Source organism: Zootoca vivipara, chromosome 16 (genome assembly GCF_963506605.1).
Source record: "Zootoca vivipara chromosome 16, rZooViv1.1, whole genome shotgun sequence".
Lineage (NCBI taxonomy): Eukaryota > Metazoa > Chordata > Lepidosauria > Squamata > Lacertidae > Zootoca > Zootoca vivipara.
In genome coordinates this window covers 34,169,079-34,196,092 of record NC_083291.1, presented here as the reverse complement: position 1 = coordinate 34,196,092, position 27,014 = coordinate 34,169,079, and the positions used below count along the sequence as shown (strand labels likewise).

General features: G+C 46.1%; 1 protein-coding gene across 1 annotated transcript; it reads right to left on the bottom strand.

Annotated features, from left to right (window-relative positions):
- Nucleotides 1–11,057: 11,057 nt before the first annotated feature.
- Nucleotides 11,058–26,362, bottom strand: TNFSF14 (TNF superfamily member 14). The gene is given in 5 exon segments (XM_035141229.2): nt 11,058–13,146; nt 15,284–15,328; nt 22,520–22,556; nt 26,023–26,278; nt 26,280–26,362. Coding segments are annotated over 5 exon segments (843 nt in total). The 3' UTR covers nt 11,058–12,724.
- Between the last annotated feature and the right edge of the window lie 652 nt (nt 26,363–27,014).

Below are 27,014 nucleotides of genomic sequence, written 5' to 3'. Positions count from 1 at the left end.
TGACCACTGCCTGCTCTGGACACCCCCTCCTTTGGTTTTGGCCCCACCCAGGTGGCCCCTGGGTGGTTAGCTGCAGGGAAATGTTGTCCTTGATCTGAAAACAATGGTTCTCTAACCCTGTACGGAGAGGAGACAGTGCCTGAACGTCTTAGTTGTTAGTTGTTTAGTCGTGTCTGACTCTTTGTGACCCCATGGACCATAGCATGCCAGGCACTCCTGTCTTGCACTGCCTCCCGCAGTTTGGTCAGACTCATGTTCGTAGCTTCGAGAACACTGTCCAACCATCTCATCCTCTGTTGTCCCCTTCTCCTTGTGCCCTCCATCTTTCCCAACACCAGGGTCTTTTCCAGGGAGTCTTCTCTTCTCATGAGGTGGCCAAAGTATTGGGGCCTCAGCTTCACGATCTGTCCTTCCAGTGAGCACTCAGAGCTGATTTCCTGAAGAATGGATAGGTTTGATCTTCTCGCAGTCCATGGGACTCTCAAGAGTCTCCTCCAGCACCATAATTCAAAAGCATCAATTCTTCAGCGATCAGCCTTCTTTATGGTCCAGCTCTCACTTCCATACATCACTACTGGGAAAACCATAGCTTTAACTATACGGACCTTTGTTGGCAAGGTGATGTCTCTGCTTTTAAAGATGCTGTCTAGGTTTGTCATTGCTTCTCTCACAAGAAGCATTTGTGGATATATTGTGGGAAAGGGACAGGGGTAAATTTGGCCATGGTGAAACCCTGATATGGGTTGCCATATCTGCAAAAGTTGTTGTGCCGTAGTTGTTTTTTGCCAGAAGTTGCTGAGTATTGAGTTGAGGGTTTTTTTGGGGGGGGGGCAAAGTTGTTGAGCATTTTTTTTAGTAAAAACTACAAGAATTTTGAGTTTGGGAGCTTTTTTTACAGCACAATTTAGCCCCAGTTTTCGTCATTTTTGGATGACCCTTTGGATCCCTTCCAACTCTATGATTCCAATATTTTTAGGCCATAAGCAATCCTGTGCATGTCTACTCAGAAGTTGGTTCTGCTGGATTCAGTCGGACTTGCTCCCATGCATGCAGGCCTTAACTTACAACCCCTAAGCAAATTTCCTTGGATGTGGGTGTCCCATCATAGCTGCCAAGTTATCCCTTTTTTACAGGGATTTTCCCTTATGCTGAATAGGCTTCCTCGCGAGAAAAGGAAAAACTTGGCAGCTATGGTGTCCCATGGGGTTAAAGTAGACTTACCCCACTTTCCAGGATGACTGAAAATGCTCATGAATAGCACCCCTTGTTCGGCTCAGCCCTAGTTGTCACTCTGAGTTAAGTTGGCCTCAGGCACTCTTAATGGTTTGTGGCTGTTCCTGCTGCATGCAACTCTGAGCGAACTTCATGCAAACCCTGACCCACATTGAGGTTTGCTAGTAGCACCGTTTGCAGTGCGCAGTGATAAAAACTCACTCCTCTCTGAAACGCTCAAGTTCCCAAACCTCCAAATGAAACAAGTGTAAACCTTTTTTGACCTTTAAAGCCCTATGCGGCCTAGGACCAACGTACCTACAGGACCGCCTCTCCTGGTATGCCCCGCAAAGGAACGTAAGGTCCATAAATCACAACACTTTGGAGGTCCCGAGCCTCAAGGAGGTTAGATTGGTTTCAACTAGGGCCAGGGCCTTTTCAGCACTGGCCCCGACTTGGTGGAACTCTCTTTCACAGGGGATCAGGGCCCTGCAGGATTTGACATCTTTCCGCAGGGCCTGCAAGACGGAGCTGTTCCGCCTGGCCTTCAGCTTAGATTCACGCTGACCCCTTATATAGGATTTAGTATATAAATTTTCCCTTTGCTTTTTTGCTGGCCCATGTAGGACCAGCACGGATAGCTGGCTCGGGTGAATATCTGATGTTTCCTCCCTTTATGGTCAGTAAAGTCTCAGAGAAAACTTAATTTTGACCCGGCATAAGGGCAAATGCCATACTAGGAACCATGCTCTATTCTGCCTTGGTCAGACTCCATCATAGCTGCCAAGTACCCCGTTTTCCCCGGGAAACCCCCATATTTTCTTACCGTTTCCCGCAGGTGTCCTGAATGGCAAAATACCCCGTATTCCCCCGGATTACGGAGCTCCTGCCGGCGGCCATGTTCTTCTGGTGCCGCGCCAGCACCAGAAGTCGCTTCTACGCACTTCCAGACATGCGTAGAAGTGACTTCCGATGCCGCTGTGCCCATTTCCAAAATATAATCCTGCCAATGTTCTTATCTGTTTACAGTTTTCTTGTAAATATTCAACAAACCATTTCCATTCTTTTATAAAAAGTTTGTTATCTTGATTTCTTATTTTCCCGGTAAGTTTCGCCAGCACTGCGTATTCCATCAGTGTTTGTATCCATTCTTCTTTCGCTGGGACTTCTTATTCTTTCCATTTTGGGGAAAATAACATTCTTTCCACTGTAGTCGCATACATGAATAAATTCCTATACAGTTTACGTAGTTCTGTCCCTATAATTCCCAAAAGGAAAGCTTCTGGGTGTTTTGTTTGTTTGTTTTTTGTTTACAAATGTTATTTAAAACATCTTTTTCAATTCATTATATATCATTTCCCAGTAAGCTCTGAGTTTGGCTTGAGGGAATGGCAGCATCGTCATCTCAAGGGGTTTATTCCCCACAGTGGGGAAGGCAGTGCTGGAGTCTAAGGCATCTCTCCCATCCCATCTTCAGCCAGCCTGTCTTCCCCCTATTTTCCTGCCACCTCACACCTAGTTACCCTGTGTCAGGGATTATGCTCAGGAGGGCTGCACTGAGGAGGAATGGTGGGAGCCACCCCCTCCTCCTGATCCTGAATGTTCCCAGGAGCAGGAGGACAGTATAGATTTAGAACAGTGGTTTGCAGAGGGGCATAGTTCAGAAGGCAGAAGCTAGGAAATACTGGATGGGGAACAGCTAGCAGAATAAACACTAGAAGAGAGAGAGTTTACAGATTCACAGTCTCTTGATAGTATTCACCCCCCGCTTCTCCAAAGTCTCTGGATAGTATTCACCCCCCTTGTCCACTCTGGGCTGCTTCCAACATATATAAAAACATAATAAAACATTAAACTTTTTTTAAAAAAACTTCCCTATACAGGATTGCCTTCTGCCAGCTCAGGGGTCAGATAACTCCATACCTTCCAACATTTCTCCGATGAAAATAGGGATACTTAAGGAAAAGCAGGGATGTGGATGGCGCTGTGGGTTAAACCACTGTGCTGCTTGGGTCAGCAGTTCGAATCCCCGCGATGGGGTGAGCTCCCATTATTCGGTCCTAGCTCCTGCTAACCTAGCAGTTTGAAAGCATGCAGTGTAAGCAGATAAATAGGTACCACTCTGGCGGGAAGGTAAACGGCATTTCCGTGCGCTGCTCTGGTTTGCCAGAAGCGGCTTAGTCATGCTGGCCACATGACCCAGAAAAACTGTCTGAGAAAGCGGACAAACGCCGGCTCCCTTAGCCTGTAAAGGAAGATGAGCGCCGCAACCCCAGAGTTGTTCATGACTGGACTTAATTGTCAGGGGTCCCTTTACCTTCACCCTAAGGAAAAACAGGACATTTTGGAATCAAATCAGAAACCGGGACGGCTTCTCTAAATCAGGGATATCCCTGGAAAATAGGGACTGTGAACTATCTAGTCTGTAGGACTATCTAATTTTGACTCAAAAGAGACAAGATTTTGTGGGAAGTTTTCTTGGGGGGAAGGTTGTCCCCTTGCCCTTAATATGAAAAAAGCCAATATGCAGCTGTGCTGTATATATATTTTGTGTGTGTGTGTGTGTGTGTGTGTGTGTGTGTGTGTGTGTGTGTGTATAAATATATACAGCTATATATATATATATGGTAGGAATCGGAAAGTAAGAATAAATGAGCATGGAGGACTTATGGGGACTTTTCTCTCTCTCTCTCTAAATTACGTAAAGATTAGAAAATTGCTTTAGAAACCTCTTTCCCAAACACATGTATGCACATGGTAGGAATTAGTGCTTTATTGCCCTAAAATATATATATTCTCAGCAGGCGGATGATGTGGGAATTTCTTGGCCATCAAAGTAAACTTTGTGGGTTTACTCAGAGCTCTTGGGTGAGGCCTCTGACTCTGATATGACGAGGGGAGGTTGCCATTGACAAAAGGGAGTGAAAACAGCCTGTGATACGCAGGAGAATTGGACTGCAGATGGGGGGGCGGGAAACAAGATTAGGAAAGCTTTCCCAAATAAGTAAAATATATACAAAAGTAAGAAAAGCAGACTTTAACAGCCTAGATCTCAGACATTTCTCAGATGGCGAATGAGGCCCTAAATGTAAGCCCAAGTCATCAGTCAGAGAGACAACTCCTGCAAATGGCAGCTGATGATCTGGAACTGAAATGGGAAGAGTTTTCTGGGAATTTCCGCTTGAGAAGCCTTCTGGAGAAAGTAGAGGGAGAAGCTGTGTCCCAGTTCATTGCAGATTGGTTAGCCACTTTGAATTTAGGCACCCCCTCACCACTGTAAGGCTCATAGGGTCTTGGGTTCAAGAGGCAACATAGGAGATGCTCCCGGGGATACAGTGCGTAAGTCTGAATGCTACCAACAAAAAGAACTGATTTTTTTAAGGCACCACACAACCGGCAGAAGCTAAAACATGGCAATGACCGTTCCACACATCAATGGGGGGCGCTTTTTGCGTGGACGCGCACAGCCCCCTGATCCCAGAGGGCAGCTCCCTGGAAGTTCAGGACTGGCACCGCCTTCCCAGGTAGGATGCCAGGGGTCTCCGCCTACGCAAGCCTGGCATCCAATTCTGCCTGAGGAGGTGTTGCCAAGGGATGGCCAGGTAAGGGGAGGGACAAAACCAGCTCAGACAATAGCATTTGAATCTTACCTCCAAGCACCAGTTGGTTCCAGAGCTTCTCCCACCCTCCACACCCTCGTTCAATTTCCTTGCAGGCTAACCTTTTCTCTACAGGTTCTCAGGTGCTGCTACGTCAAGGCCGCTGTTGAAGGGTCGGAAAGGAATTCCCCTGCATTGGCAGGTTTCGCCTTTCCCGTAGCAATACGTCACAACTTGGCAGGTCAGGCCTTGGGCGGAATTCTTTGGCGATTTTCCTAGAGGGAGGGGCGTGAGGCGGAGACCTCACCCCCTTGCGGCGACAAGATCGGGGTATTGGGGGAAGTCTTGACCATGCCAATAGGTGTCATCACTTCCCCCTACCAGTGGCAGCGAACAGGGGGTGGGCTCTCTCTGCTTGAACATATGTTCTCCAGAGCCAGCCCCAACCCCCATACATGTGGATGACCCCAAAGCCTCCCAGAACTGGGAGACTGGGAAGGATAATGCCCAATGCCTGAAGCCAAGGTCTCCCTACATCTGAATTTGAATAAAGTTGTGGCCAATTTGAATCCCATAGCACTCCGCCTGTCCACGCAAAACTCCTCTGGATGTTTCCCAAGATATTTGTCCATAGACTCTGGGTAAAAGGTGTGCTTTATGCCTATAGAAGGGACCCAGGTGGCGCTGTGGGTTAAATCACTGAGCCTAGGGCTTGCTGATCAGAAGGTCGGCGGTTCGAACCCCCACGACGGGGTGAGCTCCCGTTGCTTGGTCCCAGCTCCTGCCAACCTAGCAGTTCGAAAGCACGTCAAAATGCAAGTAGATAAATAGGAACCGCTACAGCGGGAAGGTAAACGGCGTTTCCATGTGCTGCTCTGGTTTGCCAGAAGCGGCTTTGTCATGCTGGCCACATGACCTGCAAGCTGTACGCCGGCTCCCTCAGCCAATAATGCGAGATGAGCGCGCAACCCCAGAGTCGGTCATGACTGGACCTAATGGTCAGGGGTCCCTTTACCTTTTATGCCTATAGAGCAGCATTGGAGGCAGTTGGATTCCCTTACTAGTGGGGATTCCCATTTAAATGAACGGCAGGATAACGGCAAATCTGAGACAGCAAGTGACAACGGGCAGCCAGATCAGCTGCCCCCGTGGATCCTGCTGCCCGTGGATCCTGCTTCACCTTGCCTCACCCAGACCTGCTTGTGAACCTGCACCAATATTGACTCCTAAGAACCATAGCTGCCAAGTTTTCCCTTTTCTCACGAGGAAGCCTATTCAGCATAAGGGAAAATCCCTTAAAAAAGGGATAACTTGGCAGCTATGCTAAGAACTGTCGATCTCTTCTTCTTCCAGGGATCTGTGCAGCTTCACAGTAAGTCATGCTCCAGCTGAGGTCACCGCATGTCTCCATGCGTCTGATGGTGTCGGTGCTAAAGATGCCTAATTTTCAGCACAGCTTCCAAGAATGCAAGCAGCTCTTCACCTACCCAGCAGCCCCCACTTGAAGCATCTCCAGCCAAGTGTTACAGGCCACAGGAAATCCTCTTCGTGATGCTAACAAACCCCCTCCAGTGCGGTTTGGCTGAAAGGAAGCCTGCACGAGGCAGCGCAGAAGCTACAGAAGCTGGGGTGTTAGCATCCAAGGTATCGAGAGCTTTCTGTGCCGCAGAGTTTCATGTGACTCCTCAAGTCGTATGAGTGACCCAAATGCTCCTTTCTCCTTTCTATACAACCCGTAGTTGTACAGATGCCCCACAAGGCCCTTGCTGTTTATTGAGTGTCAATAACAATGTAATACAGAAAGCAATAAGCCACACACCCCCTCGCCCTCCTTTGCTGACTCAGCTAGTACGGCATGTAAGTTTCCTTTGGGCATTGAGTCTGGGCAAGTGAGAGCAAAAGGTGTTGAGCTAGCCATGCCCCCACTGCGCTGGCAAATTGTGAGGGTGCAGAATTAATGCTGATAAAATGGAAATGGCGGATGAAAATGAACTTTGTAGTTGTTATTGTTAATTGAATTTATATACCGCCCTATATCCGGGGGGTCTCAGGGCAATTCACAGAAGAAAATCAAGGTATAAAACCACAAAATACCTAATAAAAGCAAAAACAACCCAATAACCTCCCCCCCCCCAAAAAAACGTATTTTAAAAGGGCATAGGGAGGGTTGCTAGACTCATTAGAGGACAGGACTTCTGTGCCTTTAATTGCCCTGCTCTCTTTTGAGTCTGGAAACCTTAAACAGAAACCAGCAGACCCTTTGTTTAATTTCCAAGCAAAGGGTCTGCTGGTTTCTCTTTAAGGTTTCCAGACTTAAAAGAGAACAGGGCAATTAAAGGCACAGAAGTCCTGTCCTCTATTGAGTCTGGCAACCCTAGGCATAGGATGTAAATCAGATCAACCAAAGGCCTGGTTAAAAAGGAACGGTTTTGCCTGGTGCCTAAAGGTGTATAATGAAGGCACCAAGCAAACTTCACTGGGGAGAGCATTCCAGAGACGGGGAGCCACTGCAGAGAAGGTCCCGTTCTCATGTTGCCACCGTCCGCACCTCTCGAATAATGCAAGCAATGGGAGCCGCTGTCTGAACAGTTTGCTTTTTCTCTTGGAATATGAGGCATTCAGGCAGCTCTCTCAGGCTTCAATCACCTCGCATGGGGCTGCCCTCTGGCAACTGTGACGAACAGACCGTCTTCTTTCTGACTTTGAAGAAGCAGAAGTGGGCAGAGCTCCCCCCCCATATCTGCCACCTCCCTAATTCCCCAAATTGGAGAAGGTTGGCGGTTATTGGCAGCTGTGCAGCCAAAGTGCCCAGAGAAAATGGCCATGCAGGGCTGAAATGACAACCCTACCCCCCCCACACACACCTGCTTGCTTTTTCAAGAGCAGAAAAGGAGGAGTGTGTGCTTTATGGCACTGCTTGTCATAATACCCCAGGAGCCATCTGCCACTCGCTGCCTTGTGGGAAGATTTCCAGGCGAGAGAGAGGAAGGCAGGCAGGTGAGGTTCAATGTTGAGCACCTGTTCCTATTCCAGCTGGACTGCTTTCCCTCTCACGAGGCCCTTTTACCACCAGTGGTCCTGTGGGAACGATTCCAAGAGAGAGAGGGAGGGAGGGAGGCAAAGAAGACATTGGGGTCTCTGTGTCTGCTTAAATGCCCCCCCTCTGACAAAACCTGTCCTGTAGGAAGGATCCCAATGGCTTGCTATGTTTTTGATATTGTTCATTGCTACTTTATTATGGCATTTAAGCTGCGTTGGAAGCATTGGCATCTGGAGAAGTGGAATATAATGTGTAAAATTGTAGGTACCCGATTGCCGTCGTCGTCGCTATTGCTATTATATCATAGCTATTCTGAATAAAAAAATTCCTTCAGTAGCACCTTAAAGACCAACTAAGTTTTTATTTTGGTATGAGCTTTCGTGTGCATGCACACTTCTTCAGATACACTTGAAACAGAAGTCAATCCCTTATATATATACAGAGGGTGGTGGGGGTGGGTGGGAATGGGTGATGGGCTGATGGGAGTGGTAAACCTGTAGATGGCTGTTAACGACTGCTGATGACTGCAATTAGTCCTGGGGGGGGGGGAGCAAGGGCTGAGGCGCTAAAGAAAGCTTGATCATGCATAATGAGATAAGAATCCGATGTCTTTATTCATACCTGTAACTATAGTTATTCTGATTAGGCAGAAACTTCCACACCAGAGCAGTGATCCTGCTAGGCAAGCCTTTTGTACAGTACACACATAGAGACCTAGCTGGTGGTTGCTGTGGCGGTGGTGGTTAGCTCTCAAATCCAAATAGCAGTGGAACATGTGGCAGGTATGTTCAGAGGTGGGTGAGAGAACAGTACCAGGCAGACTATGATGAGGTACCCTTACTGGGAAATCCACTGTGGTATTGTGGTTAGTGTGGATCACAGGTTCAAATTTCTACTCAATCAGGAATCTCACCGGGTGATCTTGAGTCAGTCACTAAACCTCAGCCTAACTTTTTGAGGATAAAAGACCTTGAGGTCTCTGGAGGAAAAACAGGAACATTGTTATTAAAAATGAAGTCTTCATTGAAGTCAGTGGGAGTTACCTTCTGAGTTAACACGCAAAGCCACCCCATTAAAATTGTTTGTGAGTTGTCTGAGGCTTATGCTTAATCTGGCTCAGAAATTCTCGAGTATCAATGTAATGACTTTTCCTCAGAAAAGAAAAAACTTTCTCTCCCAGTATAGCAAAGGCCTTTTCCTTTGTCAATTCCCTTCCTATCCCAAACACATGGGCAAACAGACCGTTTGTTGGCAGATATTTTAATTTCATTTCATACGTTCTATTAGTAGGGCAGTTTTTAACGAGCCATGACACACTGCCTCCGTTTCACAAGGGTTTTTCAGCACTTCCTACGAAAACAGTGACCCATTCATGAACGTTGCCTTCTCTTGCCCTCAGTGACTTCACACAGCCAAATCTTATTGTTTACTTTGTACTGTCTTGTAAAGATGCTCTTCTCACTGCTTGATTGATCCCTGATTGGAAGGAATGACTAATCTTGGAAGGAATGCCCTAAGCCAGGCCCTCCAGATGTTTTGGCCTACAACTCCCATGATCCCTAGCTAACAAGACCAGTGGTCGGGGAAGATGGGAATTGTAGTCCAAAACATCTGGAGGGCCAAAGTTTGGGGATGCCTGCCCTAAGCCTCAGTAGCCCTTACTGACACCATCCCATTGTCAAATCTAATTCTACAGTCATATCTTATAGGAAAAGCAGATACGTGCACAAGGAGGAGAGTTCATAAAGTGATGCTTTTTAAAATAATAATAATAATAATAATAATAATAATAATAATAATAATATGCACAATCCCCTTCTGGGATACTTGGGGAAGGAGGTTGGTTGCAGGAGGAGACACTTAAAATAAACAAGGTATAACGGCGCAAAGCACAGAAGGGTCAGATTGTTTTTTGGGCTCCAAGAGATCACAATGCTGTGTCTTGATAGCTGACTACAGATCTCATGTTTTAGCAAGAAGGCTCCACCTTTCACATCAGAGGTCAGATATGGTCTCCAGCACAGGATCTTCCTTAGCTGAGCAACAAGCTGAAATTGTAAAGCAGTATTCTGGATTGCGCTAGGGTATCCCATTTAAGACGTACGCATTCAGTTGCAAGCAAACAAAATAAAAATAAAACCATCCTATTCTGTCGCCAATGATGAGGCTGTGTACAAAGATTTCCAATTTGTAGAGACTCTGAGGTGGCACCTTACGTTTTCATATTCTGTGTCCCACCATAGTTCCTGGTCAAACTGGATTTTTGTAGAATTCCAATGTGTAACCAGGAAAAGGCAAAACTAGCCCTGGAAAAACAAGCAGCACTGCTCCAACTTATTGGCATATTTGTGGTATGGCAGTCATGAGTGCCTGTTGGCTAGTGCCTATGGTGATAAAGAACACACCTGTTTTTCTTCTTCTCTCTCTTTTTAAAAAATATATTTATTGGGGGTTTTTCTGACAAATACAAAACTGACACACAAAAATTCAAAAAATAGCAAAAGCAAAACAAAAAACAAAAAAACACAGGAAATAGAAAAAATACAGAAAAACAAAACATTAAAAAAGAACTTATCATTTTATAAATTCATTTCATAGCTCTACTTCGACTTCCCCGTCCCTCCCTTTCCGAGCCTTTATAGTATCCCAATTATTACACAGCTTTCAAATTATAACCATATTACCCACAATCATTTATACTTTACTATTCATTCATAATAATAATTCAATCTTATATCTTAGTCTTTACCTAATATTATATCTTGGTTAACATTTAAATCACTTGTATCCCTCAGCCTATAATTTCCCCCCTAAAATACACCACAATTTCCAAATAAAAATAAATGGCCTTCTATGATACCTAATTTAATTACATTCAAACTGTGTGCACAATAAATATTTAATTACATTCAAACTGCATCAGCCCTCCCTCCCCTGGATTACAGTTCCCCAGATGTCTCGACTAGCCCCTTATACACTTTCCAGTTCAGACCTTTTTAATCCGTCCTTTTCTTATATTCCAATACACCTTTCATCCCACACCAGCTCTAGCCCATTCCAACCCACACTACTCTCCCATTCTCCCATTCTGTTGTTGCATTTCTTTAACCCTTTCCCACACCAGTCTTCCTTCCCCCCCCCGTTTCCCCCCCAAGATATCTTGTCCATTGCATGGATTGTGCCCCCCCTCTCTCACTAGGGGTGCACACTTCCATGCCCAATCAACTTCTTTTACCCAAGCATAATTGTCTCTATCCGGGCTCTGTTCTCCCTCTCTCCCAGATGTCTTCTTTTTCTAAAGTCCATTGGTTCAAATAAAAGTTCTGTGCTCCCTCTCTCACCGGTTGCACTAGATTCAGATTTTCCTGTTCCTCTTGTTCTATTTCTTCAAATATTTTAAAGTTTTTGTCCTCAATGTCTCTTGCTTGTGGGTCCAAATTTTCCATTGGGGGTAGATGTTGTTGTTCTTCTGCCAATGTCTGTCTTCTGTTCTCTCGCATTTCCCATAGTATCTCTTGCACCTGGTCAAAGATATATTGTAAACGTTCTTCATGTGTCTGTAGACTCAGTGCTTTGTTTGGCTCCATCCTTTGTCTTCTCATATTTCAGTGACTGGCATGGGTTGTTGTGCCAGAGGTGCTGCTGTTCTTATTCCCAGGGTTCCATATTTAATTTTCAGTCTGAACTGGGGTCTTGCTCTTATTTTTTCTTTTTCTTTCTTTTTTTTAAAGAATTCTTTCTCTTTAAATCCACTGTCTTTTAGTACTCCTGTTGATATTGTATCAAGCAATTTAACCACTTCATATAAATGTTTCAAAAGTTCAAAGTCTCGCAACATTTAATAGTTTCCTTCCCATGACGACATAATGGCGGCTAGTCAGAGCCTCCTGGGTCCCATCTCCAGGTCAGAGGTGGGCTCTTTCTTGTTCAAATTATAGATTTGCAGAGATCAAAGTTACCAAACATCCCTCCCTTGGGTCTGCTACCAAATGGGAAGGATTCTAGTTAGATTTTGGGGAAAATTAAGGACTTTGTCTTTATAGTCGACTGAAGGCAAGTTAGCCGCAATGCAGACTTCTCGGTGGGGGGGGGAGCGACCTCAGTTCCTTTTTTACTCCCCTCCCTTGGCCAAATTTTCTTTAATCAATATTTGGAGATGTACTTACAGTCCAATCTCTCTTTTTTGGGAGGTATCTGTCACTCTGTCACCTTCGGCATGGAGCTTTGCGCCTCTGAGGTAGCGAGTTGATCCAAGGCTCTGTCCTGCTCAGCCTGCTCTCGGAGCTCTAAAAAAGAGCTTGCCGGGCAGCGAACGGGACTTTGCAGAGCGCTGCTGGATTTCCACGATCCCAGAAAGCCCAATCTGGGGGTTCTCTGGGTGGCCACGTCGCTCACGCAGCTCACCCCTCCTCAGAGCCGCTAGGGACCTCGGAGCCCGAGATTTCCCTCGCCTATCGGTGATGGCAGCAGACCGGAAGTCTCGTGTTTTTCTTCTTCTCTTTTGGCAGTCTGGGGAAGTATGAGGGCTTATCCACAAAAGCGGATAAGTACAAAGCTACCCTCCCTCTCACAGCAGTGTCCCAGAAACCCTCCTGCCAACCACCAAAATGTTTTCAAACGTTTGGTCAGTGTGCTGTTATCCAGCACAAGGGAACATCTTTTTCTATCCAAAAGGAGTGAACAGGCCTCTTCCTTTCAGCAAGGTGGACCCCACCCAGCTCCCCAGTAAGGCTCCCCTTCACCTTCATAATATTTGAAAAGTTACCAAGCTATTGAAGCAGGATTGAGGCTAATTCTGCCACAGCAGTATAAGAAGGAAGCCATCTGGTTGTTCCACAGATTCAATTGTCTGTACACAGCTCTACTAGCTCTCTCAGATCATGAAGGCTCCAAAATATGATCTTGAATCATCCTTGACCCACAGCAGCTGCCGCTGAGACACCTTGATGAATATCTCATCCTTCTCCTCCAGCTGCACCATTCCAGCGAGGAAGCTATTATGCCTCCAATCTTTGCTGTTCTTCCAGTTGCAGTAAGGAATGCTGTTGGTTAACAGCACCATGTCATCAGGATACTGAGAGGTCCTCTTGTAAACGGTGTGAGCGACAAACTGGCTGTTCTGCTGCATGTCTGGGCAGCTTGAATGCCCCAAGTAGAGCTTGGAATAGATGTAATAGTGTCCAGGCTTGCTGCAAATCAGGGAACCCCCACTGTAGTTCATGTCCTGTAGGAAGGCCAAGCCATTCATGGGTTCCCACTGCAGAGATCCGTTCGGAGCCACAGTGACAGAGGAACCTGCAAAACACAACACCGTGTATCTTCATTTGTGGTGAATGAAGTCGGGGTGAACAAACAGATCCTGTCCCTTTCAACAGTGAAACGATAATGGGATCAAACCAGGCCTGGGGGAGAACTTCATTCGGTTCATGTTTTAATGCAAACCTTTCAAGTCCACACTTGTCAAGCCAAGAAGTGAAGCAAACACAGCTCTCCTTCAAAATCTACCCAGATTTTGCAATGCAGCTCTCCAGAGTAAACACAAGATGCATATCTTTGTGAAGAGGGCACACAAGAATGCATATATTGTTGAAAATAACACACAGCAGTGCATTCTCCCGGGGGGGGGGGCACGTGTTGCTTGCAAAAACGCATACACTAGACAAAATTTCATGGGAAAATGCATACACAAAGAGAAATGTACTTGAGGATGTTACAAATTCTCATGGGGACGTTTATTTTAAAATTGCAGAAATTTTCTGCCATGGGGCAGACCAAATGTAAGACTAGACAAATGGTAGACTAGAGAGAAACTGACAGGGGCAGTCTCATCCACCCCTAAATCAAACCTAAAAATTATGGTTTGAATACTCATCCACCCTGCCTTTCTGGATACCTTCCAGCTGGGGGGGCGGGGCAAGGTTTAAGAAAGAGTAGGACCATGATGCGGATGTGGGTGGTGCTGTGGGTTAAACCACTGAGCCTAGGGCTTGCCGATAAGAAGGTCGGCAGTTCGAATCCCCACAACGGGGTGAGCTCCCGTTGCTTGGTCCCAGCTCCTGCCCACCTGTTTGAAAGCACATCAAAGTGCAAGTAGATAAATAGGTACCACTACAGTGGGAAGGTAAACGGCGTTTCCATGTGCTGCTCTGGTTCTCCAGAAGCAGTTTTGTCATGCTGGCCACATGACCTGGAAGCTGTACGTCGGCTCCCTCGGCCAATAATGCGAGATGAGCGCCGCAACCCCAGAGTCGGTCACAACTGGACCTAATGGTCAGGGTCCCTTTACCTTTACCTTTAGGACCATGATACATCCCAGGTTCCCTTCTACACACCTGGCTGCCTTACAGGCCATGAAGTCCTGAGCTGCCTTGGAATCAGGATCAATGGCATTGACGCTGAAATCTCCAGTAGAATATCAATGCCACATCCGCCAGCTCGGGCAGGAAGACTGCTGGGCAGCGAGGTGGGCAGTACATCAACAGGATCCCTAATCTGCCCCGCTTGCCCTAAGCCAATGTCTACTCTCCTACTGCCCTGCTGGCCATTGGTTCTGATCCACCATCTTAAATGCAGTGCTAGACATCCGAGCTGAGCGTAGAACCCATCCAGAAGCGACACTCCTGGCTGGGGGAGTGATGTCTTGGGGCCCCAAGTGATGGTGGATGGCAATTGGTGGCAGCAATGGCAATACCGGCTTGGGGGGAGCAGCAGTAGAAGCCCAGTGGTGACAGGGCTCCAGGTTGAGGAGCCAGTAGCACCATAGTGAGGGCCCACTCAAGCCTGCCAGTGCTCCTGGTTCTGTTAGGCAACTTTATAGCCCTTCTCATTTGTGCTTACTAGTCTGTCCCCACCTCACAAGCCTGACTATGGGCTCCAGGCGGCCTGGCCTGGCTGCAAGGTTATCTACTCTAAACCATTACACCCTGCACCCCTCCAGTCAACTGGCTCTGGATCGTGCCCACGGCACTCAGCCTCTTGGAAAAACTTGACAAATGGTATAAATTTAAAAATTCCTTCAGTAGCACCTTAAAGACCAACTAAGTTTTTATTTTGGTATTTTATTCAGAGGGTGGGGGTGATGGGAATGGTGATGGGCTGATGGGAGTGGTAAACCTGTAGATGGCTGTTAACGACTGTTGATGACTGCAATTGGTCCTGGGGGGGGGGGGAAGCAAGGGCTGAAGCGCTAAAGAAAGCTTGATCATGCATTAACAGCCATCACCCCCACCCTCTGAATATACATAAGGGTTTGGTGGATTCTGTTTCAGTGTATCTGACTAAGTGTGCATGCACACGAAAGTTCATACCAAAATAAAAACTTAGTTGGTCTTTAAGGTGCTACTGAAGGAATGTTTTTATTTTGCTTCGACTCAGACCAACACGGCTACCTACCTGTAGGTATAAATTTAATTCACTTAGAGAGTTTTCTTACCTAGTGTCAGATGAGCAGCTGGCTTTTCAATGGTAGGTTTGTGACCTGTGGAAATGAGTAAGGCAAAAGTGAGTTTTGCTAGTTCCTTTTGTCTGCAGGTAGCTGTGCATAGCAAAGGCACATGTGAAGCAACTCGTCTGAGCACCAGGTAACCGTGATCAGGGATTTGTATGCGCTGCAATTCTGTGGGAGTGTGGAACAAGTATAGAAATGTACTGCTGGGTGCAAAGAATCTCAGGCGATCCTTTGGTGGGGATTCTAAAAGCACAAATCTAGTGCCAAGGGATGCAAAGAAATGCTTGAAAGTGTGTGGGCAGCGCTGGCTAAAATCTCAGAGCCCTAAAAGGATGCTGGGGGCTTTGGTAACTTGCATAATTTTTTGTTCTTCTCTATAGCAAAGCCAGAATAAATGACACAGAAGAGTGAACACTGCAGAACAGATTATGCAACACAAGAAAAACTGTGCACGTTTGCCCAGTTTACGTAACTGATACAGGCACCAAGGCCCTACTTTTCTCATCACAGAAACTGGATACGTGCGGCAGAAAAAATTTAAAAGATTATCACATCATTAAAAAAGACAAAATTTTAGTTAATTATTGTCACCATCTCAAGCTGTTAGGCTTCCCTGTAGCCAGCAATGAACTAGGAGTGTGTGGCATGACAGCAAGAGCATATTTGACCTCCTTGAGGCAGGCGGCTACCACGCTAGCAGACCAGTTTCTGCAGCTGCTCCCTTGATGCTCACCATTTCACTTGCCTGCTTAGTCTCTCCCTCCCTCCAGTTGAGACCCAGTTCTGCCAGCAGGGGCATGGGAGTTTGGAGAGGGTTCTCCGCCCTTTGTGCCATGTGACATGCCCTGGATGGCCAAATGGCAGAAACACAAAGGTATGGTAGCTTCCGGACATTGAGAGTCTGGAGGGGAAAGTGCTTCCCATTATATATCAGACAATTCTTAACTTCTATTGCCTCTTAGATGCTTGGTGAAGACGTTCCTCTTTCAACAAGCCTTTGAAGTAGAGATTGTTACCCCAGTTGGTATCTGCAGGGCCGGCCCTATGATGAGGCAGTTGCCTCAGGTGGCACATGCCAAGGTGCAGGGAGGGGACAAAATGTGAGTGCCATGTGCCCGACCCGGTACTCTAGCCCTCAAGTGTTGTGAAGGATGCTATCCTTACACTAGTATTGGACTAAGATTCAGTTACCAGTCCAGTTGGCTTATGTATGTGCTGGGGAAACAGCATCTTGTCCTTTGCCTCAGGCAGCAAAATGCCTTGCATCAACCCTGCGTATCTGTATTGGCTATTGGCTTTGAAACTGTTTTTATATTTGCAATTCCTTTTTGTTCTTTTTAATTGTTTTATGTGTGATTGTTTTATGGGTGTAATTGGTGTGTGTGTGTGTGTGAGAGAGAGAGAGAGAGAGAGAGAGAGAGAGAGAGAGAGAGAGAGAGAGAGAGGGAGGGAGAGAGAGAGAGAGAGAGAGAGAGAGAGAGAGAGAGAGAGAGAGAGAGAGAGAGATTATTTGTACAACTTCAGTGGGACACGTGCAGAAAATTCCCCAGTGGCTTGCGTTCTTGGAATCAGACCTTCTCTGTCACATCCATTCTGCTGCTCTTAAGGGAAGTAACACACCATCTGTCATCCGAAAAGGTTCCCTCACATAGCCACATCTCAGGCATGATCACGCGGTGAAAAAGATGGATACTCAGTACAGCTCTGTGCTATTTAAAGTTGAGATTAATTGTGTGCTTTCTTGCTCTAAAGTGTTAGCTAGTGTGGTTTTTCATTCTAAAAGACATTTCCTGGTTTGCATTTGATATATAGACATCCACACGCGCCTAGAGCCACTGACCCACAAGATTCCCCCGCGCCTATAGACGATGGCAATTAATTCTACTAATGCATTGTGCAATATTTCCTTACCACACGGCAGGGTTGATGCAGCATGTAACCAGAGGAAGTGATGTGTAGTCTGAGGGGGTGGGGAATGGAGGGTGGTGTAGGCGTCATTAAAAGGAACAGCCCAATGGTTTTTTTTGGGGGGGGGCGTTTCTTAGAGCAGGGGTGGCCAACTCCCAAGAGACTGCGATCTACTCACAGAGTTAAAAACTGGCAGTGCACATTTTGGGGTAGTTTGGGTCAAAGTTGTTGAGTTTTTTTCAGGGAGGAGGTAAAATGTTGAGCTTTTTTAAGGGGAGCCACAGTTGTTCAGCTTCTTTGCAGGGAGCCAATGATCTACCACAGACGTCCAGTGATCTACCAGTAGATCACGATCTACCTGTTGGACATGCCTGTCTTAGAGGAACAAAATGTTGCTACTCCCTTGTCTCTAATCATAGAATCGTAGAGTGGGACAGGACCCTGAGTGTCATCTAGTCCAACCCCCTGCAATGCAGGGATCTCAACTAAAGCATCCATGACAGATGGCCATCCAACCTCTGCTTAAAAACCTCCAAGGAAGGAGAGTCCACCACCTTCTGAGGGAGTGAGAAGCATTGTAACAGCACATTACACCATCCAGAATTGACTAGGGCTTCATACACACACCATACGTTTAAAGCACACTTAAAGCATTCCCTCCCCCCCCCCCGGCAATGAATCCTGTGGTTTGTTAGGAGTGCTGGGAACGGTTGCACTGTAAGGGGTAAACTCCAGCTCCTGGGAGTCTTTAATGTATGTATGGTGTGTGCACAGCCAAATATACTACTGTATTTTCTTATTTTCACTTGTTTACATTCTTCCCTTTCACAACTGGGGCAATGCTGTAGGCAGCCAGTGGATATCGGAAGGTTCTCAGTGAAACCCTTGAGGAGATGCTAAGCTAAGCTTCTCCTATGCACCTCCTCCAAAAGTGGGCCCCTAGGAATTTTGAAGTCTCCCATTTTGCCCCAGTTGGCTCTGATCATCAGATATCTTCACTCTCAAGAAGAGTTCTATATAGCCCCCTACCCAGTGGGGCTTCTGTACTCGGGGCCAACCCAAGTCGTCTTGCTCCTTGAGGCAAAGAACAAGATGGCACTTGCTCCATTCCACAAACAGAGCAACAGTTGAATCTTTCTTCAGCGCTTGTGATAATATAGCATCTTCTCCACACCTTGGAGTGGTCCAGAAGAGGCTGTGTGGCATTTACAGCTCTATCTTCTAACACCTCGATGGATGTTGTCACACCAGCAAAGGAAGAAATGACTCTTTCCTTTGAAACTGAGTTACCTGGCATTAAGGTGACATCAGGAGATGATGGATAAGTCAGTGGCCCCACCCGTAAAGTGGCCCTACCGTGGTGGTGGGAGTTCAGGATCCAGCCCACCAGTCAGATCCTGCTCCTCAGCCTGTGCTTGCCTCTGGCTTCAGACAGGCCAGGCAAGGCCAGCAACCTTTCCTTTGAACTCAAACCAGGCAGTAAAGACAGAGGCCTGCTGCAAGTGGGGCTTTCATCAGCGCTGACTAAAAGCTTCACATTCAGGAGGGAAAGGCTGTACAGTACTCAAAACTCCCAAATGCAGCTGAACTGAGTGGATGGCAGAAGATATTGGTTCCACTTGGGAACTCCCAAAGCATAGCTGCCAAGTTATCCCTTTTTTTCAGGGATTTTCCATTATGCTGAATAGGCTTCCTCGCGAGAAAAGGGAAAACTTGGCAGCTATGTCCCAAAGTGCAGGGCAGGTGTCTTGGGTTTTTTGACCTCACAGGCTGAACAGAATCCTTGTTGAGCTTCGTTTGGCCCATGGGATGAAGGATTGCCCTGCTTAAGAGGACCGCTCACCTTTCGTGGTGGGCGGTGTTGTGGCCAGGCCTCTGGCCCTGGCCCTGGCCCTGGCTGTGATCCGGCTCGGGGGCGGGGGATTGATGCCCTGTCGCAGCAATCTATGCTGGCGGGGGGCATGGCCTCAGGTGTTTTAAACCATGGCGCAGCCGAGGGCTTCCCTCTCTCGCCTCCTCGCCAGCTCTCCCAACCCACCCACCCTCTTTTTATGCTTTGATTTGGCTGTGGACGGGACCCAGGTGGCGCTGTGGGTTAAACCACAGAGTCTAGGGCTCGCTGATGAGAAGGTCGGCGGTTCGAATCCCTGCAACGGGGTGAGCTCCCGTTGCTCGGTCCCAGCTCCTGCCCACCTAGCAGTTCGAAAGCACATCAAAGTGCAAGTAGATAAATAGGGGCCGCTCCGGCGGGAAGGTAAACGGCGTTTCCGTGCGCTGCTCTGGTTCGCCAGAAGCGGCTTAGTCATGCTGGCCACATGACCCGGAAGCTGTCTGCGGACAAACGCTGGCTCCCTCGGCCTATAGAGCGAGATGAGCGCCGCAACCCCAGAGTCAGACACGACTGGACCTGATGGTCAGGGGGCCCTTTACCTGATTTTTAAAGGGGGATGTTGTGATTTGCCAGGGAAATTCAATGTTTGACATTTGTTTAGGTTGTATGTAATCTCATTTGGATTGTGACCCTCTAATGTGAGCTGGAACACTGGATGGCAGCTAACAGATTGAGGTTGAATCCTGACAAGACAGAAGTAATGTTCGTGGGGGACAGGAGGCGGGCAGGTGTGGAGGATTCCCTGGTTCTGAATGGGGTAACTGTGCCCCTGAAGGACCAGGTGCGCAGCCTGGGAGTCATTTTGGACTCACAGCTGTACATGGAGGTCAATTCTGTGTCCAGGGCAGCTGTCTATCAGCTCCATCTGGTACGCAGGCTGAGACCCTACCTGCCTGCAGACTGCCTAGCCAGAGTGGTGCATGCTCTAGTTATCTCCCGCTTGGACTACTGCAATGCGCTCTACGTGGGGCTACCTTTGAAGGTGACTTGGAAACTACAACTAATCCAGAATGCAGCAGCTAGACTGGTGACTGGGTGCGGCCGCCGAGACCACATAACACCGGTCTTGAAAGATCTACATTGGCTCCCAGTACGTTTCCGAGCACAATTCAAAGTGTTGGTGCTGACCTTTAAAGCCCTAAGTGGCCTCGGTCCAGTATACCTGAAGGAGCATCTCCACCTCCATCACTCTGCCCAAACACTGAGGTCCAGCACCGAGGGCCTTCTGGTGGTTCCCTCGTTGCGAGAAGCCAAGTTGCAGGGAACTAGGCAGAGGGCCTTCTCGGTGGTGGCGCCTGCCCTGTGGAACGCCTTCCCAACAGATGTCAAAAAGGAAGACAACTACCAGACTTTTAGAAGACATCTGAAGGCAGCCCTGTTCAGGGAGGCTTTTAATGTTTAATAGATTACTGTGTTCTATTTTTCTGTTGGAAGCCACCCAGAGTGGCTGGGGAGACCCAGCCAGATGGGCGGGGTTTAAATAATATATTATTATTATTATTATTATTATTATTATTATTATTATTATTATTATTATTATTTGTCAAAGTCTATGATAGTCTGATGACCAGGTACAAATAAACAAATCTGAATCTTACGTTTCCTCATCTGAGAGAAACCTCTGCATGACCACACAACAGTTTTAGAATCCAATGCTATTTATAGCTGGGATTAAATGTCTATTGTGGTTTCAGTTAGTCGAAAGCAGGGAATGACGTACCTGTGGACACTTCCAAGTTTCAATGTTTCCTTCATCTTGATTTACAGACCTCGATACACACACCAACACTACATTTATCTGTGGCTATAACTAAGCTATTGTAATTAATTCCACAAATGGGTTATGCAACATTCCCTTATAGTACGGAAGGGGTAAAATTTAGGGCCGGATTTAGGTTGGATGAGGCCCTAAGCTACTGAAGGTAGCTTTCTATGTCCCTTTCTATGTCCAGCTGTCCTTTGTCAACAACAAATTGTCGCTGTTTCTTGTGTTGAATATATGCTATATGGTCATTTACGGACCTAATAGGTATCTAAAGCCATTTGCACATAACTAAGTACGTATTTTATCAAAGTAATTGTTGAGCTGAAATACAATTAAGAAGAAGTATATCAATAGTGAAATATAATTAAGAAGTATATGGGGGGGGGCAAGAGAGTGGGGCCCTAAGCTATAGCTTGTTTAGCTTACACGTAAATCCGGCACTGGGTAAAATAGCATATACAGTAATCAAAGAAAGTGCAGTAGTGACTGAGGGGAGATGAAATGTTAGCAGGTACCCACAGCCATGGGTTGTTGTTGTTTTGCTACCCTAGTGAACCACTGGTGAACAAGGTCAGGTGAATCTTATTTAGTTTCTTTTTGTTGCAAAATCACACTAAAAGAGAAAGGAAGGAAGGAAATAATGGAAATAAACTGGTAATCTGAATCGCGTACACCGCAAATCTGAATCTGAACAAAATCAGATAAGGGACAATTCAGCATTCTTTCCTCTGCCTCACCAAGCCGAGACACAACAAAATGGGTTACACTTGCAAATTAGCATTGGAAATTAATTTTGTTGCATGGACATTACTTGTGAGCAGGGATGAGGGAGGAGTGTATTTGGTCCACTTTTTACAGCACACCATTCCTGACTCAATAATGTTGCGGTCGCCCTGTGGGTTGGAATGCAACTCCCCGTTGAATTAAACACTTCCTCAGATTTTGCAATGTGGTTTCAGTTTGGAAAAGCACAAACAAGATACATGTTTTATATTTCAGTTGCATATTTTATGAATGAGTGCTTTGCAAAGCACTTAGAAGTACACATTTTGAGAAGGGTATATCTTAATCTTGAGGACTACATGTTTTATGTTCGAGAAGTAGTATTTTGTGGGGAAAGTGTATCAAAAAAGTGTACAATATAATTGCATTTTAAAATATCTATCAAAATGAGACAGAATAGACATATGTTTGAGTGCTAATTTGACTGAAATGGGACAGAATTAGTTGCAGATCTCTTATCTACCCTGTTTCTCATATTTTAAGACATACCCATAAAATAAGCCATAGCAGGATTTTTAAGCATTCAAGGACTATAAGCCATACCCTGAAAATAAGACATCGTGATAGGTGCAGCAGCAATGCCAGCCGTGGCAGGAGGAGGAGGAAAAAAATAAGACACCCCCTGAATATAAGCCATGGTGTGTGTTTTTTTGAGGAAAAATGAATATAAGACGGTGTCTTATTTTTGGAGAAACACGGTACTTGTGAGAAGACATTATGATATCATCATGACCATGGGGAAAGGATTTGCTGGATAATATGCCGCTACATTAATATACTGTGTGAAACTTTTAATTCCATTTCTAGCTAACTGCAGAAAAGCAATGCCTCAGGAACACTAAAAGGCTCTAGATAAAGGGCAAGACAAACTTACCTTGTACAGATTTCTCAAATGTTGCATCGGCATGTCCCTTTAAAAAAGGAAAAAATAAAACCCAGAAGTTAATTCCCAGTCAAGCTGCCTGAAAAAGCATTCCACTCATGTCTGAACAACTATAGTGCTGACAAAGGTCCAATCTCTGAAATATTTTTCACAGAATTCTCTCTGTTTTTCATCAATATACAGGAAACAAATGCTGGATAGACATAGTAAGCCAATGAATCACAATTTGGACCTCACATCTTCCTACCTTCTCCCATTGCTTCTCTAACATACATTCGGAATCTATTAAAAAATAATAATAATTCGGGAATGGCTGTTCTTCGTTTTCTGTGAAAAGTCTGTAATATCAACATATATGGATGTAGGGCCACTTCAGATATTGCAGACATCCTTCCTGGAAAACATGTTAGGCATGAAAAAGAGCTGAAACCACAGATAGATAATCTTGAAGAAATTACGCTGCCTGAGGCCAACAACAAGATGGCGTCATCCTCCCATTAAAGAGCTGTCATACCTCTTTGGACAGTTATGGCTTCCCTCAGATAATTGTGGGAGCTGTGGCGTGTGAAGGGTGCTAAGAGTTGCTAGGAGACCCCTATTCCCCTCCTGTGGCTAGAATTCCCAGAGTTCCATGTGAAGAGGGATTGATGGTTAAAATCACAGTGGGAATTGTAGCTCTGTGATGGGAATGTGGGTCTCCTAAGAACTCTCAACACCCATAACAAACTACAGCTCCCAAAATTCTTGGGGGTAGCCATGACTGCTCAAAGTGGTGTCCTAATGCTTTAAATGTATGGTGTGAATGTGGCCTAGCTTAGCGGGTCAAAAAAAGCTCTGCTCATTCCCTGCGCCTCAGTATCTACCGCCTGAGGCAGCAACCTCATTCTGCCTCATGGCAGGGACGGCCCCGGTTGCACCTATGGGAATTTTGCTTCATTTGCATCCAATCTATATGCACTTAGAAGCTAGGGGCAAGTTGCAGCTTTCTAGGATGTAAATGTCACATGATAACCCACCAGTTGGCATTCAGTTTTCCTATAAGTGTTCCATGTCAGAAACTCATAATACTTCAAGTATCATTTAGATCTGAAATGCACGCCCTAAAGTTATCAAGGCAGATTATAATTTTGTAAGGTAAAGGTAAAGGGACCCCTGACCATTAGGTCCAGTCGTGACCGACTCTGGGGTTGCGCACTCATCTCGCATTATTGGCCGAGGGAGCCGGCGTGTAGCTTCCAGGTATAGCTTCCAGCACGACAAAGCTGCTTCTGGCAAACCAGAGCAGCACATGGAAACGCCGTTTACCTTCCCGTAGCGGTTCCTATTTATCTACTTGCATTTTGACGTGCTTTCGAACTGCTAGGTTGGCAGGAGTTAATTTTGTAGATAGCTAGAAAATTTTGTAGATAATTTTGTATAATTTTGTAGATAGCTAGATAAAGGTTTTGGGTTTTCGTTCTGTCATTGAAGTGCTTTTCAGATTAGCAGTTGAAATCAAATATGACGTTATTAGGGGAAGAGAGAATTCTGGCAGCGTTCAGAGTTTTGCACCAGAGATCTCCATGTGGGGAGCATTCTTAAAGCTCAATTTACAACATCCCTCCTTATTGCCACAGGTATTAGTTGCTTCCCTGTTTCCAGAGAATTTAGTATACCAAAATAAGCACAATAAAATCTTTCCCATGACCAACATTTTGAAGGAATACCCACCACTCACCACCCCACTCCCTTTCAGTACAAGTTTATGATACACAATCTTTGTGGCAGTAGCACAAAGCATTTGAATAAATAGGTTAGATGCGTGATAAAGGTAAAGGTAAAGGGACCCCTGACAATTTGACCATTAGGTCCAGTCGTGACCGACTCTGGGGTTGCGGCACTCATCTCTCGTTATGAGGGAGCCGGCGTACAGCTTCCAGGTCATGTGGCTAGCATGACTAAGCCGCCTTCTGGCGAACCAGAGCAGCACACGGAAACATCGTTTACCTTCCCGCAGTAGCGGTACCTATTTATCTACTTGCACTTTGACGTGCTTTTGAACTGCTAGGTTGGCAAGGAGCAGGGACAGAGCAACGGGAGCTCACCCCGTCGCAGGGATTCGAACCGTCGACCTTCTGATCAGCAAGCCCTAGGCTCTGTGGTTTAACACACAGCGCCACCTGCATCCCATTATGTGTGATACTGTATATTAAAAGGCACTAAAATCATTTCTATAGGTGACCAACCACAGCTGCCACTAAAGCCGGCTCGAGGGGGCAGTGATGTTGGGCCTTTGTCAGGGCCCCAGACCAATAAGGGGCACACTGCCCCAACAGCTGTGCCATTCTCTCTTGGCACAGAGCATCCAAGCACATCAGATGAAGTGTGAGACAATTATTAGTTTCCACACTCCATGTACATCCCCACATCTTCTAAATTAAGAGATCCCCTTGTCTTTCTGCATAAGGTATCCTTAAAGGAAGGAAGGTCCGTATACTATTTAGTCTGGTAAGTTGGAAGAAAGTTAAATTCATTTTTTAGAGCAGCTGCATGTTCTTAAATGAAACCATAATCAACTTTTAAGTCTAAATCCTTCAGATGAACTGGTCTGAGGTTCATCTGGTTATTTATACTGTCTCTATAGCAGGCATCCCCAAACTTCGGCCCTCCAGATGTTTTGGCCTGCAACTCCCATGATCCCTAGCTAACAGGACCAATGGTCAGGGAAGATGGGAATTGTAGTCCAAAACATCTGGAGGGCCAAAGTCTGGGGGTGCCTGCTCTATAGCTACAAACTTGCCGTTCTGTGCAATGCAAAGCATTTCAGATCTTAAAAGCTAACTTTTGCATTGTCTCATAGAAATTGTTCCTGTAAAACCTAATTGCACCCATAGTACCTGAGCATGTATCCCGCCCCCCCCCCTCACACACACACACACAATGCACTGAACTCTAAGTACATAATTCACACAAACAAAAGAACATAGGAATAGCAATACTGGATCAAACCAAAGGATCTAGTCCCGCATCCTGATTCCTAACCCTAACCCTACATAAAACCTGGGCTGACTCTACATACACAAGATCCTCACTAGGGATCTTTACATTCCTCTGCTCTGTGTCAATTTTTGCCATGTGTTTATTCATAAGCCTGTTCCATCTCATTTCTGGATTAATTGGCATCTCTTTTAAAGATGGAATCTGAGAACCATATCCCAAAACTCAGAGATGAGAAAAAACCAAAGCATAATTTACTTTCCGATTCATATATTTCTCCAGGAGGTGGTGAATTAGGTCAGTGCTTAAAATGTCACCCAGACAAAATTCTCTACCATCTCTAATCCGAACCAATGAGAAACAAAGAAGCAAAATGCATCTAACTCCCCAATGCACACGTCCTGGCATCCTTGCAGCTTCTATTCGTCCTTACTATTTAACATCCACAACCAGAGCAACCCTCCACATTCTGCTTCCCACTCCCCATTGCCCCTTGCTCTCTGTGCACTTGATATGACCTTTGATGTGGCTTTGTCCAGTTCCTTGCGGAAGCAGAGGAGGAAATAAGCTTCTATGGCTAGACCAGCCAATGCCAGCAGCACCAGGATTCCCAGCAGCAGCTGGCCATACGACCGTTTCTTCTGGGTCTTCTGCACGGGTGGCACAAAGGGGGCATCCCTCTGTGGCACGTCCACGACAAAAACAGAGGGGCAGCCTACTCTGTCTTCCATAACTCTTGTCTCTCAATAGATTGGCAGCAGGATGGTTGTGGCACGAGGGGGATGTGTTGCCGAGCAGATAGGCTTGTTGCTTCTCTGTGGCCCGAGTTATGTACATGAGAGAGTGCAACGCCCACATCCCTGGAGAGGAAACCACAATCTTACCCAACTGGCCTCTACACACTAGGTTTCTACGCTTGCTTTGGTGGGCTGGGACTTCCTCGAGGGAAGCCACGCCCCTCCTGGTCCTTTCCTGAGTGGGTGTACACAACTTTCTGTTTGAGCACCCACACATCTTGCCATGGAGGGGGAAGGGGAAGGGTTCAGGAAGGCTGGCTCCCATTCTTCCCCCAGTCAGGAGCTTTACCTGTTCATACTGCCAGCCGTCAGTAAAAACTGAGTTCATGACCATGGACAGAGAAACATTTTTGACTTGCAGGTAAGTGAAAGGTGGGGTTCCTATCAGCCATTTTAGGGAACAAAAATCGCTCATTTTTCAAATACTCCTTTTGCCCCGGAAACACTTTGGGGGGGCATCTGGGGTATCTGCCAACTGTGATTTTGGTTTCTGTGCACCCAACTTCCCTGTCTCTCCTTATGGTCTCTCATGGAAGAGGAACATCAGGTTATCTTACAAAACTAATAATCTGGTTTTGGCTTCAGATTGAAAGACTCTGTACGGGTGTGGGGGATTCCCTCTGTCCTTTTTGTGTGCTTCTGTGGACGGTATGGGATATACCCTTGTCTCCCTTTCCAGACTTCTGCATTTTATTATTATTTTTTTTTAAAAC